Below are 18,844 nucleotides of genomic sequence, written 5' to 3'. Positions count from 1 at the left end.
ATGCCTGCTGAAAAACCAAGAGCTGGATTTAAGAACAAAAAAGATCTGAAATGTCGTGAACTGGATTATAAACTCATTTGACTGGAACAACCAGAGTGAACTTCATTTTCGAGCCGAGGGCTGTGCTGTGATGGGATCACACTGCAACACTGTCAGATGTGTTGGTGTTTCATACACAAGTATCTCAGCTACACACCTGCAGAGTGCACTAGAGCTGTTTCACTAATTAATAGATGTTCCTAGTACTTGAATAATCACACTATGAAACTTGTAACTCAGGCATCGGTACTTACTCACCTTGACTACTGCTCAATTGTATGGTCTTGTGCTTCAAATAAAGACATACACAAGCTTCAACTGAGCTGCACGTCTGGTCTTAGGTTGCCCTTTCACAGCCAATGTCAAAGGTATGCACACCAAGCTGCAGTGGCTGACTGTGGATAATAGGCTGTCTTGAAATATTCTTTGTTTTTTTCCACAAAGTTTGTGCCTTAAATAAGCCCACGTGTTTCTGTTTTATTCACAATGTCCATAACCATCACACAAGACAGGCTGCAAAGGGCTTATTTGTTGTACCTCTTGCAAAATCGTGCTCAATGCAAAAACAGTCTTATACACAGAAGAGCCATATCTTCTTGGAACAAGTTACCTGATAATGCTAGAAGCATAGATTCTCTAACTGTTTAAAAAAAATGTCTTAAAAGGCAATACCTTGACAGGCAGACAGCATAGATTATTTTGATTTTTCACATGTGCAAAATTTTACACATGTGGAAAATGGGTTCACATGGGAATTCATATGTGATTTGCATAAAATTGGGCCAAAACCACATGTTTCCCATGTGCAAATAACATGATTCTCATGTGCAAAATCTTTCACATGTGAATCACATGTGGTTTTTCTGTAAGGGATTGGTATGTTTATGTTATTGTTCTATTGATTTTGTTATCGTTTTGTTGTTCTGGGTACCATGCAGCTTTTTATATTATTTGAAAGTTTAGCTTCATTTCATGTGTGTTTGATTATTTGATGTGGCTTTTTAATGGACCCTAGGAAGAGTAGCTTACCAGGTGTAGCAGCTAATGGGGATCTTCATAAAATCAAATCAAATCAAATCAAATCAAATCATGTCTGTTGTTCTTGTGCATTGGCTTTGAATGTGAAATTAAGTGTTTTATTGTTTTGAGTGCTCTTGGTTATCATCATAAGTCATCAACAGTCAGCTACAGTAACACCATATCTTACTTCCTCTGCTGGGCCGAGGAGCGCTGGGTGCAGATGAGCGCGACTATGACGACCACCACCACGGTGACGGCGCCCACGGACACCACTATGATGACCAGGAGGTTGCTGTTCTTCTGAGGCGTGGCGCTGCCGTGGGGCGGACGCATCTGACCAATGGGAGACTCTGAAATACGACAGAGAAGTGAAGATTAGAAAGTGTAAAAACAAAAACTAAAGTAGATGTTGTCTGATGTGTAGTTTAATTCATGAAACAGCAAGTTTACTCTTCTCACGGGGAGTTTCTTTTGTTGATGTCAGCGCCCACAGTAACATCAATTTCATTTTCAATTTCCAGGGAAACAGCAACGACTGCTGCTTTCTCATGGGAATCAAACACCAAACTCCAATGTCATGTCCATCACAATCCTCCTTATATAACATCTTTACATTGTTTGGGAATCTAACTGTACTGTTGGAAATCTCTGAACAGAATTGCCTGTCTTGCTCACAAGACCACTGGTATTGACCTCTACAGTAAGTAATTTACAGTCATTTTTCCCTTCGTGCTGCCGTACAAACATGGCGGCGCAAGATGGCGACATTCTCTAAAGCAAGACCCTTGCTATATGTTTATATAATAGAATAATTATAAGGCTATGAACCAAACAATTTTGCCAATAAACCTTGTCAATTTTTACACACTGGACCTTTAAATATTGTATATGACCCTACTGGTCACCCTGCCACTGCTGTACTTGTTTCTCAGTATCGTGCATTAAGTGCTCTTCCTCTCAGCATGTAAACAGTTTTTTCCCTGGTGCTGTGGCAGTCTGAACAACTTTAAATCGCACACTTAAAGGGATAGTTCACCCAAAATTCAAATTTAAGTCATTATGTGATTATTGAAGCCCCAACATGAGAAATTGTTTCGCCGGTCAGTGCAAATCACGCGAGATTTGCACTGACACAGGAAGAGCAGTGAACTGAGACACTGGGAGCTTCCGCTACAAACAAGCTTAAAATATAGACTTATTTAATTTTTTTCAGAACGATTTCTCATGTCGGGGCTTCAATACAAGAGGGACATTACAGACGACCAGTATGGAGGTATTTGGATGTTTTTTGGTGTGTCTTTTTGGAGGAAGAAAGTTGGTATCCATTGACAACCATTATATGGACAAATACTGCTGCGCAGACCCCCCCGTACTCAGAGAAGGAACAGAGGACTCTTTGAAACTCTTTTGAAATTTGAATTTTGGGTGAACTATCCCTTTAATTTTTATGTATGTTAAATCATACTCCTGTTAGTCATACAGTGTTAGGCACCTTGTATGTATTCCATACTCCTGTACTCTTCAGGTGATTGTCGGCCTATCCATGGGGGCGAATTGTCTCTTTTATTCTACTGTCTCTATCTATTGTATTTATTTACCTTGTTTTATTCTAGGTTTTAACAATGTTGTCTACTGTCTTATTGTCCTTAGTGTTCTGCTGAGCTCTCGCAAATTTCTGCAAATGGCAAATAAACTGACTCTGACTCAACACACTGTTCCCTTCGCTCCTGTCACAATTACAGCAACCACTAGATATCACAAAATGTAACCACGGATCATAATACACCGATCAGGCATAACATTCTGAGGTTGATGTCAGTGCATGTGCAGGAATATGATTAAAAAAATTTAGTTTTAGTTTTCATCTTAAAGCAGAAGTGAGTGATATATTTGTGTTAATATAAGTCTTAAATAGTTAGATCTTCCGACAGCAATCACTTACATAGAGTGTTTGGACTGAAACACGGGTCTCTCAGTCCCTCTGCTCTGCTCTGAGCCGAAGAGAAAACATTTATCGTATCCTACAGTTTTTATCCAATGAGGAGAGAGAACGGCATGCAGGGCTGTGTGTGCAGCCAAGGAACGCCGTGAATGTGGTGACGTAGCGACGAGGACTGTTATGGTGCGTTCAAGGAAACTCGTATTTTTCCGACCGTGAAGTGGTACTAGTTCGATCTGGTACGAGTTCACCGGTCGGAAGTTACGAGTGGCCGTTATAGTGACTTTCACCGGTAAAACAGGTCAGAAAAACACGAGTGGGTTGCCTGAAACGCTACAAAGTCGTAAGTTGTGACTTGAAGCTGTAATTTACGATTTCAAAAGCCTGCCTGGAACGCAGCATTAGCCAAAACGACCGGATCACTCACTTCTGCTTTAACTTTAAAGTTGAATTAAAATGTTTAGATTCAATTTATGCTACACATTTTTTAAATGCATACAAATAGTAATTCTTCATTCTGTCTCATCATACACACCAGAATGGAAAATTACATTTCATTGTCATCCAAACAATTTACATCAGAATTAATAGATAGTTTCTTTTGAAGTACTTTGTAAGCAGTTGTATTAATAGCTGACATTTGATTTAAAACCAGTTGAATTATTTTCTACTTATCTAAACAGATGTGTGGATTTCTTAATTGTTTACAGACAGTGGAATGCAACTAAATGCAGAATGCAACTGAAACACAAATGCAGAATAATTAAGACATTTCTTCTCTGATTCACCTGCCTCCAGTATTCTAATAAATAATGTGTCAGCTCAGTAACATAATGATGAGGTGTTCAATTAGTAAAGACACAACTAGAATTCACAGGCCTTCAGAATGAAAACCAGAGCTGCTTAACTCATCCTAACACAGTATACAGTGTGTGTGTGTGTGTGTGTGTGTGTGTGTGTGTGTGTGTATGTGTGTGTGTGTGTGTGTGTGTGTGTGTGTGTGTGTGTGTGTGTGTGTGTGTGTGTGTGTGTGTCAGGTGTAAAGGCAGAAAGGGGAATTGATGACACACTGTGTCATTCATTAACTCGACCTTGGAGCACAGAGAGAGAGAAAATAGGAAACAGGAGACAGTGGGAGCATGAAGTCAGGATGGAGAGAGGAGGGAAGAGTGGAGATGATGGAGGGGGGGAAAGAGAGAGAAAAGGGCAGAATGGTGGGTGGGAGAGAAAGAGGGGGGGGGGGGCAAGAAGGAAATATTAAGAAAAATGTATGGGATAGTGAGAAAGAAGCACTGACTCTTGCACTCTATCTCCCCTTCTCTCCTTCTCTCCATTCAGTTTTCACAATCAATGAAAACAACAATCCATCAAAGCTTCCAGCTGCAGCACAGACCACAACATCACTCACTCTCCTTTCCTTTTCTTTCTTCTCTTCTCCTTTCCCTTCTTCTAATTTCCTTTCCTTTCATCTCTTCTCCTTTCCTTTCCTTTCCTTTCCTTTCTTATCTTCTCCTTTCCTTTCCTTTCCTTTCCTTTCCTTTCTTCTCTTTTCCTTTCTTCTAATTTCCTTTCCTTTCCTTTCTTCTCTTCTCCTTTCCTTTCCTTTCCTTTCCTTTCCTTTCTTCTCTTTTCCTTTCCTTTCTTCTCTTTTCCTTTCCTTTCTTCTAATTTCCTTTCCTTTCTTCTCTTCTCCTCTCCTCTCCTCTCCTCTCCTTTCCTTTCCTTTCCTTTCCTTTCCTTTCCTTTCCTTTCCTTTCCTGCATCTGTCAAAAGATTTGACTGAAATCTTCAAAAAAAAGTCTGTCTGTGTATTGTGTGTTGAGACGGTGATGCTGCAGCTGGCCCTGACCTGCCCTGCCCCACGCTGTGTGAGCCACCCTGGCTGCTGTGGGAGGCAATGACCTGTCCACTCTGTCAGCTTCATCCAGACTTGTGGAGAAGGCCGACTCCCTGAGACCTTCGCTGTCTCCACCACAGAGGACGGCTTCTGACACGAAGCCCTGCTGGACGCCAAGGCCACGGAAAATAAACCATGACGGAAGAAGCCAAACACAAGTAAACACAGTTGTGTGCTTTTCATCACAGTAAATTATGATCAGCGTGTTCCCAGTTAGACTATAAAAACTATAAACCATAGAAGTAAAGACATCAAAGTAGGATTTTGGAAAGTAATGGGGACACGTGCCCTAAATCCCATGTGGACAATACGCCTTTAAATCTTTATGTTTATGTCGTGTTCCTCTGAGGTTTGGAGGGGAGAAAGGGATGTACTGAGGGAACATGGAGGAGCATTGAGGAGACATCTGTACACTATGGTGACAGAAAATGACCTGGATTGGTCAAATCTACTGTATGTCTTTTTCCTGCCATGTCTCTGACTCCACACATAATAAAAACCTGGCCTTGTTTTCACATAGGAAATTGATCAGGAGGAAGAAAACTGCTCTTGAGAAGTGCTTAACACGCACTTCAACCCAAGGTCAACACATAGAAGAATTCACACTCACATAAATCAAATCCATAAAGAACAACACGGTGCTGGAGAGATATACTGAGCTGTAAACCCTGGCCTTCGTACACCCCTCCCTCCCTCTGCTGCCCAGGAGGACAATGAAGCTTAAATGTAAAGATTACACCTCCACTTTATTCATTGAAAACACATCTAAAGTTTTTATCTTAGATCCAAACGCTCACCTCCTCCTGCACTGAGGTGGGTTCATACGACTGCAGGAGGAGGACAGAGAGGAATCCACTGTGATAATGGCTCAATTGCATGTTCTTGCTTCAGATTCAGGGTCCTATAGTATTCTTCATGCTGATTCACGATGAATGATAAAGGGATAGTTCAACATTTTGGCAAATTCGCCTATCAACATAATCCCTATAGTTTTAGGAGTAGGTAAATTACCTTTAATTGTCAGTGCAAGCTGTTTTTAGATCGGCGGGGCAGAGACGTGAGCTCTGCACGGCACGCTGTATTTCCGGGCTTTCTCTCATCAAACTCATCAAATACACAATCCAACAACTCCAAAATGCTCTCATTGACAAGTTGTGACCTGCACATTCACCACGCTATGAGATAATAATGGAACGTTACGAGACAGAGTTGTTTTAGAGGCAAATGCTTAACCGGAACTACATTCCAGATACGGCTGCTCGACAGTGTGACTTCAAAAGCGCAAGTAGTTCAGAGTATTTGTGTCATGTGTCGTAATGTTACATAATTATACGTTATTATTTCATAGCGTGGTGAATGTGCAGGTCACAACGTGTTTTGGAGTTGTATGATTGTGTATTTAGTTTGATGAGGGAAAGGGGAAAATACCGTGCAGCTCACGTCTCTGCCCCACCGATCTAAAAACAACATGCACTGACGATTAAAGGTAATGAACCTACTGCTATGACTATTATGGATTATGGCAATAGACAAATTTGCCAAAATGTTGAACTATCCTTTTAAGACCTACTGGGACACTTTCATAGTAGCAACTCTAATAACATCAGTGCATTTCCCTCTCTGATACAGAGTTCATGCCCTCCTGTATATTTATGGGAATTTTTAAATTTTCATTTCACGTACTCTATGTTTGGTGGGTCGTTTGCAGACTATGTTTTGACGCAATGCATGAAGATGATTTCATAAATTAATAAATGATTCAGTATTTCTGCAACAGTTATTCCTGGTAGAGCAGAGAAACTTTGAGTCTTCCTCTTTAGAAATAAAACTGTACACCTTCTTTTCATGCGCCTGTAATTTCCTTCTAACTTCCTGGGGAGTTTCCTACAAAGAGCGACATCATTCTGTACCAGTGATAGGAAATATTAGATGTTCGGTACAATCAATCTAAACTTCTTGGGCTGTGAAAATGCAAAAGGGAGAGATGATGGGAGCAGTAACTGACAGACAGGAAGTCAAAACTGACCCGCCAGCAAAAAAAAAAAAAAATCTATGTTTGTGATGATAACAGGAGCATTAACAGCCTCTGCTGAGATGCCCTTGAGTGAGGCAACGAACCCCCAGCGGCTCACGGATGCTGTGTGGAATACATTAGAAGCTCTCAGCAGCTTAAAGCCACAACAACATCAACAAGAGGGCCACAGGTTGTAGAAAAATCCTCGAAACCTCAGAAATCCAGCAGAGAAACTGAAGTGATCTCCAAACACAATGTTAAAACAAACACATACACTATATTACCAAAAGTATTCGCTCACCCATTCAAATGATCAGAATCAGGTGTCCTAATCACTTGGCCTGGCCCCAGGTGTATAAATTCCCTTAGTTCCAGTGAAAGGAACTTTGAATGCTTCAGGTTACCAAAACATTTTGGGCGATTCCATGCTCCCAACCTTGTGGGAACAGTTTGGAGCGGGCCCCTTCCTCTTCCAACATGACTGTGCACCAGTGCACAAAGCAAGGTCCATAAAGACGTGGATGACAGAGTCTGGTGTGGATGAACTTGACTGGCCTGCACAGAGTCCTGACCTGAACCCGATAGAACACCTTTGGGATGAATTAGAGCGGAGACTGAGAGCCAGGCCTTCTCGACCAACATCAGTGTGTGACCTCACCAATGCGCTTTTGGAAGAATGGTCAAAAATTCCTATAAACACTCTCCTCAACCTTGTGGACAGTCTTCCCAGAAGAGTTGAAGCTGTAATAGCTGCAAAAGGTGGACCGACATCATATTGAATTCTATGAGTTAGGAATGGGATGGCACTTCAGTTCATAGAATGAGTAAAGGCAGGTGAGCGAATACTTTTGGTAATATAGTGTATCTATCGCTGTAGAACGGCACATGATTGGTCAGGATAAAACCAGAGGAAGACACATCACACACACTTCCTGTAAGAACAGTGGTGTCATATTGAACATATTAGCTTTTGCTTTAAAGGGATAGTTCAACATTTTGGCAAACTGGCCCATTGCCATAATCCCTATAGTCATAGCAGTAGGTTCGTTACTTTTACTTGTCAGTGTAATCTACTTTTAGAATGGTGGAGCAGAGCCGTGAGCTGCTCAGAGCTACGCTACGGAGGCTCATGGGATTTCTTTGTTTTCCTCATCAAACTCATCAAATACACAATCCAACAACTCCACAACGCTCTGGTGGACAAGTTGTGACCTGCACATTCACCACGCTATGAGTTAATAACAGAATGTTAAGACAGGGTTGTTGAACTATCCCTTTAAATACTTGCCAAGCCTTTCCTACATATTATAATTTCATGAATGAGTCCTGGAGATTTTTAGGGGGATGATCAAAATGGCTGAATAATATAAAATTATATTTCTGGGACATAAAAATCCAAATGTATGAACATTGTGCTGTGCTTAGTTTGTGTCTGGTGTTTGTGCGCAACCAGCCTTTGTGGTCACTGCAGTGTGTATAAAGAGAGAGAGGAAATGTCTTTTAAGTGACTTAAGTGAGGCTTCAGGGAATATGAGGGTTAGAAATGTTAATCTCATCTATTAAAAGTATTTTGCATCACAAAGTTCTGTTGCTCCGAGCTGCGATATTTTTAACTTTAATTGCTTTCTGCTTTGAGCAGGAAGATGCTCTCAGCCCTGTCAGGCGCTAACACCAACTTCTCTGGAGAAAATGGGAAAAAAATACAAAAAAACCCACACACATCAGTGAGCCAGACCTCCTCCTCCTCCTCCTCCTCCTCCTCCTCCTCCTCCTCCTCCTCCTCCTCCTCCTCCTCCTCCTCCTCCTCCTCCTCCTCCTCCTCCTCCTCCTCCTCCTCCCTCTGCTCAGATACTGTCACCACATCACAACAGCAGAGTCCTCTGGACCGTCTGTTCAGGTCACTCTCAAGTTAGAGGCAGCTCTGCCACAAAAAAGGCCAATACTGTGTTAAAGATGAAATAGTGCTGAGCTGCTGAACCCTCCATAAAGCCAGAGGAGGCTGGAGGTCACGGTGGGTGGGTGGGGGGGCAGATTTATGGTTGCCTCCAGCAGCAGCAGAAACACTGCCAACTAAATGCTAACAGTCCATATTCACACACACACAACCTTTGTTGGAGGAGGAGCAACTGAACAAAAGGAAAGAAAAATGTGTTATTAGCATTAGTTTGAATTTCAACAGTAGTTTTGATTTTATTAATAGTAGCAGTGTTAGTTTTAGCAGAGTGTTAGTCTGTTATAATCATAATATGATTAACCTGCACTTACACATTAAATTGCACTTTTGTTCATCCTGCACTAACTTAGTTACTGAAAATATGTTTCTATGTCTCCTTATAATTGTATACAGATGAGATATCCTTTGTTATCCTTAATATTATTGCTAGGGTCTGTAATTTTATTCTATTCTATTGGAGCTGCTGTGACTCAATAATAAAGTATTATTCTATTCTATTCTAATAGGAATAATGTCAGTGTTTGTATAAAGGGTTAGAGTATTAAATGTATATGAAATCCCATATTACTCGAGTATAAACAGTATGAGCATTATCATAGATGATTTCAAGGTAACGTTTGAATTGGAGCAAAAATTACAAATAATATATGAATGATGATTCTTGGTAGTTCTATGTTAATAATGTAAGCACACTGTTATTTATCTGCCTATACTCACATAAAGAAGAGTTTATTGCAGTTTTACTGTATGTTCAGTGCAGTGCTTTGAAAACACATTCATGTTTTAAACGTTTTTTGTATTAAAAACCCAATGCTTACATTTTTATTACTTTCATACTGTTACTGTGAGGTGTTAAGTTATTACTAACATAATACATTTCTTATTGTTTTATTGCTTTGGAACTTTAAGTTGAAGATTTATGTGCCGCTGCACTTTGAATCCTGCTCCTCAAAACTGATTATATCATAAATGAGTTCCAGTTTGTAAAAACACAGTTTTATGCTCAGATATTAGGTCTGAAGGATGTTTCCTGCTGGTGGTGACTCAGCAACAAGTGATGCTAATGGACTGACTGCAGATCAGACATTAGCAGTTGGAGTCGGAGTCAGGGTGGAGAGGGTTATATAAGGACGTGGAGACATGACGGAGCAGAGTGAGGACCTGATGGTGCTGCAGAATCTCACACACACACGTCATGTATTTCTCTGATGGTCACATTCTCTAATGGAGAAGAACAGTGTGTGTGTGTGTGTGTGTGTGTGTGTGTTACCGTTGATGCTGCTCTTGTCGATGAGGTTGGTGTCAGACGGCCAGTAGCTGTGGTCTCCTCCTCGGCCTGGAAGACAATCAACTCAGTTATTTTACTGATGGAGAGTGACATCACACACACATTGGTTCCTTATTCAGAAGCAAATGAACTGAAATGATGCATCCACACACACACACACAACATGTCATACGTGAAATGTCTGGCTATGTGTGTCTAGTGTGTGTGTTCCTGTAGTGATGACCTGTGGGCATTTACACCCTCATGTTGCTGAAGGCGACTGTTCTGCACAGGAGGAGATTAGGACTAGAAATAGAGAACTGCCTGAGGGTCTCAGACACTCAGAGGTTGGAGGGGGGCAAATCCTACGATGAGTGGCATTTATTTTAAAGGGATATTTCAACATTTTGGCAATTCGCCTATTGCCATAATCCCTGTAGTCTTAGGAGTAGGTTTGTTACATTTAATTGTCGGTGTAAGATGTTTTTAGATCAGCGGGGCAGAGACGTGAGCTCTGCACGTCTCTCCAAAACTCTCTGTATTTCAGGGCTTTCTCTCATCAAACTCATCAAATACACAATCCAACAACTCCAAAACACTCTGGTGGACAAGTTGTGACCTGCACATTCACCACACTATGAGATAATAATGGAACATTGCAAGATGGAGTTGTTTTCGAGGCAAATGCGTAGTCTGCTCGGCAGAGTGACTTCCAAAAGCGAGAGTACTGTAGTTCAGAGTATTTGCTTCATGTGTCGTAATGTTACATAATTAGGTTATTATCTCATAGTGTGGTGAATGTGCAGGTCACAACTTGTCCACCAGAGTGTTTTGGAGTTGTTGGATTGTGTATTTAGTTTGATGAGGGAAACGTGGAAATACCATGAACCTCCGTTGTGTTAGCTGAGCAGCTCATGTCTCTGTCCCGCTGATCTAAAACCACCTTGCACCGACAATTAAAGGTAATGAACCTGCTCCTAAAACTATAGAGATTATGACAACATGCAAATTTGCTAAAATGTTCTATCTCTTTAATCCATCCACCATTTAGATATACTGCCTTTTCCCTGAGTGAACAGTTAAACAAGTGGAAGATGAAATGATCTCCAAAAGACATCACTCTTTTGCAATGTTTGAATCAATGTCAGTGTATTATTTTTTGTTTTCTACAGTTTTAGAGTGAAAAGGAAACAAAGCAGCAGCAGCAACAGAATGAGAAACACAGGAGACTTGAGCTCTCAGAAAACTTTGACCAAGGTATCAGACAAGATATTTACTATTTACACACTGTGATAGCTTCCAAAGGGGGGGGGGGGGGCTACAAGCTACTAATGCAGGGTGGTCAAACATTTGCTGTGGGCCCTTTTCCTGGGGGCAGGACTGCACTACACTACACACCACTCTCTGGTAACCAGAGATATCCATGTATTGATCACATACTTTAAAAATGAAAATCAGTGTATCAGCAACATGAAGTATTTCTGGCAGGTTGTTTTCATTTGTTTTCTCCTCCAGTTGAGAGAACAGCAGGTGAGCCTTTAGGTGAACATGCAGCACTTGGTAGAATGGATTTTTAGCGGAGGATGTCAGAAGCGGGTCATCACAGAGAGCTGTCAGAGAACAGAGTCTGGAAACTGATGTGAGAGATTTCAAAACCCTCAAAAGTTGCCGATCCTGCCAGGAAACAGAATCTTAAGACCTTCACATCTCAAATTCACTTAAATCCAGATATAATACATAATTCTTCCGCAAATTAAAGCTGAAAGCCGCCCATCGGGCTGCAGCTGGGGCTCCGGCTCAGCCCCGCTCCCACTAAACATTAAACAGATTGGATTCTTTCTTGCAATTTGAAGTTACAGAAATCAGCGCGGTTAAAGTCACTCTGGCTTTGTGTGCGCGCATTCCACTGTGTGCGTTAGCCAGCGAATGTGTTTACAGCCCGAAACCTCCACAGTAACCGGGCTGAGCATCAATCTTCCCTCACCCCTAACAACACTTCTGATTTATATGGAGAGGGACTGCAGTGTGTACATGTGGTCATACTGCACACACACACACACGCATGCGTACTTGTCAGTGACAAACAGCACCATTTAACACCCTGACACCATCTCCGGCTCAGTTAAGTCCAGCTGCTCGGGACACATCTGTAAATTGCGGTGACTCCTATATTACCTCTGTATATTAACCTGAACAACAGACTGAATCAGTTTGGACCGTTTGCTGCTGACAACTGAAATAAAAAAAACCCAGTTCCAAGTCAGATCATCAACAATCAGCTGACTAAACCAACAACATGATGCAGGATGTGTGCTTTCTGGACTTAAAGGGATAGTTCAACATTTTGGCAAATTGGCCCATTGCCATAATCCCTATAGTCATAGCAGTAGGTTCGTTACCTTTAACTGTCGGTGCAAGCTGTTTTTAGAACGGTGGAGCAGAGCCGTGAGCTGCTCAGAGCTACGCTACGGAGGCTAATGGGATTTCTTGGTTTTCCTCATTAAACTCATCAAATACACAATCCAACAACTCCAAAACGCTCTGGTGGACAAGTTGTGACCTGAACATTCACCACGCTATGAGATAATAACAGAATGTTACCAGACAGAGTTGTTTTAGAGGCAAATTCATGCAAAACCGCTAATGCGCGTTGCCTTCAGGGACAGTTTTTCAGCAGCAGTCTCTGTATTTACCTCGAAAACGGCTCCCTTTCGTAACGTTCCGTTATTATCTCATAAAACCAAGAAATCCCACTAGCCTCCGTAGCGTAGCTCTGAGCAGCTCGCCTCTCCACTCCGCCATTCTAAAAATAGCTTGCACCGACAATTAAAGGAAACAAACCTACTGCTATGACTATAGGGATTATGGAAATGCGCAATTGCCAAAATGTTGAACTATCCCTTTAAGTACAGACTTTGTCCCACAGATGATGTTCATATGGGGGACTGGCAAAAGGATTAATACGTCTTGAACTTTTCCACATTTTGTCATGTTATAACAAGCAACTTTTATGTGTTTTATTGGGATTTTATGTGATAGACCAACACAAAGTAGCACATCATTGTGAAACGGAAGGAAAATGATTCATGGTGTTCAGAGTTTTTAGAAAAAAAAATCTGTAAAGTGTAGCGTGCACATGTATTCAGCCCCCTGAGTCAACACTTTGTTGAACCTTTCTCTGCAGTTACAGGCTAGCTGCCAGTCTTTTGAGGTTTCTCTCTACCAGCTCTGTACATCTACAGACAAACAGCTCCAGTCCAGTCAGAGTGGATGGAGAGAGTCTGAACAGCAGTTTTCAGGTGTTGCCACAGATTCTCAGTAGGATTGAGGTCTGGGCTTTGACTGGGCCGTTCTAACACATGGATCTGCTTTGATGTAAACCAGTCCAGCTCTGGCTGTGTGTTTAGGGTGGTTGTCCTGCTGGAAGCTGAACCTCTGTCCCAGTCTCAAGTCTTTTTCCTCCATGATTGTCCTGTATGCAGCTCCATCCATCTCCATCAACTCCCTGTCCCTGAAGAAAAGTCTGATGCTGCCACCACCATGTTACACAGTGGGGATGGTTCGTTCAGGTTCATGTGCAGTGTTAGGTTTCCAACACACATAGTGTTTTGCGTGTAGCCAAAAAGTTCAATTTCGGTCTTTGATTTGTAGAAAATCTTGAACACCATGTATCATGTTCCTTCCACTTCACAATCATGTGCTACTTTATGTTGGTCTATCACATTAAAACCCAATAAAATACATTTAAGTTTGTGGATATAACGTGACAAAATGTGGAAAAGTAGGCTATAAATACTTTTGCAAGGCGCTGTATCTCTACAAGTTTAGAACGGCTCAATGTTTCTGAATGATGACAACTCACATTACACTTTGAATTCAAATGTTTTTCACATTAAAGCATTAAAGCTACAAAACTGTTAGAATGATTCCAGAGCTGCTGTAAAATCTGAAACTTTCCTGTAGCGCTCCGAAAAAGTTTGTGGCGCTCATTAGCATAACGTCGCCTTCTGCTGCTGTTTGCTACGGCTGATGAATAGAACCACACAACACAGCGTTAATTATGTCAGAGTTAATTTGATGAACTTAAATATGGTAAACAGCTCTTTTCCATCGCCTCTCATATGTCTGCATTAATAATTACAACAGTCTCGTTTTGCCCTCTCCCTCGCTCTCCCTTTATTTCTCTCTGGCTGAAGAAAAATGTTTTTTTTCTGCGCGCAATGAACAAACGACTTTCCCTGGGCTTGATGAGTGGAGGCTGTTTGCATAAAGTGAAAAATATATTCAATTAAGGGGAAAATGAAGTAGTAGTTTTCACACTTTTCTTCTCCGTCTCTTTTTCACATTAACTGATTTCTCATTAGTGTACAAAAGACTAACAACTCTGAAATGTTTGCCCTCGTCTTAGCAGGCTCATCCCTCCTTCACACTTCTATCATTTCTTTTATTTTACATTATTTAACTCTCTCCTGTTTTAGAACTTTCTATCCTACTTTCTGTTCTTTCATCCCTCTTCCCCTCATCTTTCTTTTCTTTATTCTAAAGCATTTTCCACAGAACAGAAGTTGTAAAAACAGATTGTTGTGGAACAAATTCTCAACAAGGTCAACTTCAATACATCAAAATGAGTGTCATTGCTCACAGATTCCTCTTCTGTATTTCTTTTGGACCTAAAATAACCAAGCTCCTGCTAGATTGGAATGATATCCAACACAGTGTTACTGTGTAGGACTGTGGTCTTAGAGGGTATTTCTAAGCTCTTCCTCTTTTTTTTCTTCTTCTCAGAATCGACTGCAAGAGTTTCTTTTGAACTCAGGTAGAAAGAGAAAACACAAACACTCTGCAGTGTGGTAAGACGACTGGGACCACACCAAACTTTTAGCATCACCTTGAAAACAAAAACAAGTGTCAAGCTAGCGAAGCTACAAGGCAACAGCCTTCATTTAGTTACTAATTATCTTTCTGTGCCCTGTCTCTTCCCTTTTTTAACAGTGGAAAAACTTCAACACATGACTAACTGTTTGTCAGTGCCGGCCATCTTTAGTTTTCAGAAGCTATCAGGTTAGCTCGCTAATTAGCTGCCACATGCAACAACGTTAGCAGCAAAAACTACATTGGAGCAGTGAAGTTATAGATCTACTGATGCTCAGTGGTAGTCTACATGTCTCTGGCAGACTTTGTGAACCTGTGGTAGTTTTCATTCATATATCTTTTTTTGTGTATTTATTTTTATTGTTTCATGAAAAAGGAATAGGTATTATGGAAATGTCACTTTTTGAAGGCTCTTTAACATATATCTGGGTGTTTGTCTTGCCTTCCGGCCCCCAAAATGTCAGAATTGACAAAAAAATCTGTAATTTTCAAGCTCCCTAGGTTGAAATTCACATGGTTTTATGAGGGAACACTCAGTTGTATTCCAGTGATGTAACTAAGATTCAAATTTGCATAATACCACCCCTACCTGGTACCAGTAGAAGGGGCGGGGCAAGCAGTGGCTCATTTGCATTTAAAGGGACAGACACTGAAACCAGCCGTTGTGAACAGGGCTGTTTAGAGAGGATGAAAAGAGCTGTGATGTTTGATCCTTGGGGGATTTTTTACTGAAGCATGACACAGACATGTCTTTAAGACACCTGGGAACTATGTGAATTTGCAGAAAAGGGGCATAATGTGTCTCCTTTAACAATAGTTGGTGGTGTTACACTGAACAATACAGACAGAGGTTTTTGACATGTGACAAACAGGACATATGGACATAGATAAATTAAATCAAGGAAAGGTTGCCAGATTTAAAAAATGATTTTCAAGATTGTAAAATCAAATTCTATAAATATAAATAAATATAAATATAAATATAAATAAAAATATTTTCTGCAATTTGGAGGGAGAACAGTGTAGTCTATGTACTACACTGAATTGTATCAACTTATGTCTTGCATTTATTGCGCATGGATATCATGGATGTTCTTATCACAGTTCTCCCACATCTTGTCTGAGATTTCACTATCCAATTCTTTCTCCCAAGCCTCCTTACATGGGTCTGACGAGGTGTCTTTCATATTCTGTAAGATTCCATAGAATTAAGATATTGCCCTTCTCGTATATGGTTTAGAAAAAAAAAAATTATATATATATATATATATGTGAGGTTTACGTTCATATTGTGCAACACAAGCTCTCATAAAATGTCTCAGCTGTAGGAAACGTAAAAAAAAAAATGGGAACCTAGAAGCTGGAATGTGAAAGCTGAAAGTGTCCCTTAATACAAACATTTCTCAAGTGATATTTCAGTCATATTTCTGTCTTTTGTCACGGAGCTGCTCTGGCCCAACCTCACTGAGAAACACTGAATAACGCTAAACAGACAGAGGTCAATGTAGGTGACCTCCACTTTCATGAAGTTTCATTGTTAAACATACCACTTCACCTATTTATAAGGAGTGTTCAAGGCATGTAGCCTCAACGTTGATCATTTGGATTTTTAATACACACAGAATATTCAGCATTGCACCTCGTGAAAAGAGGACAGCTCCATTGTGTGTGCTGTGTGTTTGGAGAATGTCTCTGTCTGCTGCTCTTTCTGTCTTTAGCTGTTCAAGGTAATTCAATAACTTCACAATAATTAATGCTGTTACTAAAGCATATGCTTCAGTAACCATCTGAGAAACTTTGTTGTACTATGTTACAATTAGGTATGTTATAGATTTCATATTACTTTTGCTTTCTGCACATCTTGTACCATTATGAAAATGGCCTAATGTTGATTACAGGTCATAGACTGGTCACACAAGTTAAGATTTACCAATCTGTGAGTGACTGTGGAGTCATGCTTTAGCAGCATCAAGGTGTTTTAGACTATTTACTCTGCCCCTGGTGTTGAGCTTTTCAGTGATATAGAATTACAATGTTTACACTCAGAACGGTCCTCTATTATTCTGTATATTCTGTACATCCATTGTTATTTTACTAAGATTCCTAAATGATGCTTCTTTTTTAGCAGAAGAATGTCTGCTAATGTAAATGTTGGAAAAGAAAAGTAAAAAAACAAACAAAAAACAAGCCCTAATTTACCAATTTGCACAACTTCTAAAGTGTAATTCATAGGAGACATTATTTTTCTTTTGTTTGTTATTTTTCCAGACTTCACCAAACCTTTTAGGCAAATCAGGTCTGTGGACAAGGACGTTCACAAAGAACTGTGTCCTTGGGTGGAGCAATATGGTGGTTCAACAGTTCAACATGTAGTTCCAAAGTAAAGGACAGAAAAAGACACTTCAAGAGATGTAAGTGCTTAGTTTTTCTCCTGAGGGCATGTTTCTGGTGTTTAAACACACTGCTCACACTGTTCCCATGCTGCTGCTGCTGCTGCTGCTGCTCTGAATCCACTGACTCTGGATCAGCTGCTCACACACCTCAGGTCATATAACCTGAATTATCACAGACTAACAGACAGGGCTGGGTGCAGTGTGTGTGTCCTGCTGTAGTTTGTTCATGAACATGTGAAGCCATCAAAGCCTCATCTGCTTATATTAGAAGATACATTAACAATTTAGTCAACATGTGCTCTCACACACATCACAGTTCACACGGATGACTTGAAGGTGTGAGGAGAAGTAACATGAGAAGAGATGAAAGATGAACCAGGGAGATGAAACACCATGATGAGATGAAAGCCCAGATGATAACATGTTTGACAGAAATCACTGCAAACTGAACAACTACAGCTTCCTGGAGTTTATTCTAAGATCATTTGATGCGAGTTAAAGATGATGGGATGAGTTTTGGTTTGTCAGATCAAAGTTAATTAGAGGATTTAAAGATTTAAAGCTGTGAACAGACACGACGATGGTGTTAAGATTAAATGTAGTTTGATGATAACTGAACATTTTTGTTGAAGAAATGATTGAAGGGTGAGACATGATGACAGATATCTGTAGAATTTAGATCCTTTGAGGTCATGCAGGGCTTACAGTTCACACACACACACACACACACACACACATAGGAGAAAAAACAAAGTTTACCTTGATCATTGGCCATCTTGTCTGGATGTTCCACTGAACGAGAAACAGAGTGTCAGGAAACTCATGAAATATAAAACACAGGAATGTTTTTACAGATACAGCAGGTCTTGATCTTCAGTCTCAGACACACACACACTCTCCTACACACACTCCTACACAGACCTTTGGCAGTCTTGAAGTGGACCGGATCGGACAGCGGGCCGACTCCCTTTGCGTTCTTGGCCTGAATCCTGAAGTAATAAACCGTGTCCAGGTTCAGGTCGACGACCTGGTGGGTGAGCCGGTCTCCGCTGATGGCCTCCATCACCCAGTCGTCTATCGGCATGTTCTTATCCAGCGTGTAGTACAGGATGTAGCCTGTCGGACGAGGAGGCAAGAGATGAACAGCTTTAACCTTCGTCTTGTGTCAGCTTTCTGCTGCCGTCTCTGGTCGGTTTTGACCCGTGTCTTAAATCAGCTGTAAAATACACTTAAAACTTTTTTTGTCATCCAATTTGTTTTTCTTCTCTTGGTTACATTGTTAGGCTTCCATATCCATGAAAATGTTTGGTTTTAATATTTTTGGTGTGGGCCCCTTTAACCTTCCTCTACCATCTCTTGTGTTAGTGTCCGTTTTGAGCCGAGTCTTAAAGGAGACATATTATGCCCCTTTTCCAAAAATTAAAATAGTTCCCAGGTGTCTTAAAGACA

General features: G+C 40.7%; 1 protein-coding gene across 1 annotated transcript in view; it reads right to left on the bottom strand.

The window, feature by feature from the left end:
• Window positions 1-18,844, bottom strand: part of dcc (DCC netrin 1 receptor) — a gene marked incomplete at both ends in the record, with an annotated part of 386,320 nt that overhangs the window by 78,985 nt on the left and 288,491 nt on the right. The window contains 4 exons of the mRNA XM_083983745.1: window positions 1,247-1,409; window positions 10,134-10,199; window positions 18,155-18,187; window positions 18,317-18,511. Coding sequence (XP_083839871.1) covers window positions 1,247-1,409; window positions 10,134-10,199; window positions 18,155-18,187; window positions 18,317-18,511 — 457 coding nt within the window. The remainder of the gene's footprint in view (window positions 1-1,246; window positions 1,410-10,133; window positions 10,200-18,154; window positions 18,188-18,316; window positions 18,512-18,844) is intronic.

The sequence above is a fragment of the Trachurus trachurus genome (assembly GCF_905171665.1).
Source record: "Trachurus trachurus genome assembly, chromosome: 12".
NCBI lineage: Eukaryota > Metazoa > Chordata > Actinopteri > Carangiformes > Carangidae > Trachurus > Trachurus trachurus.
Note: the sequence above shows the minus strand (reverse complement) of the source record. Positions and strands in the feature narration are given on the sequence as shown.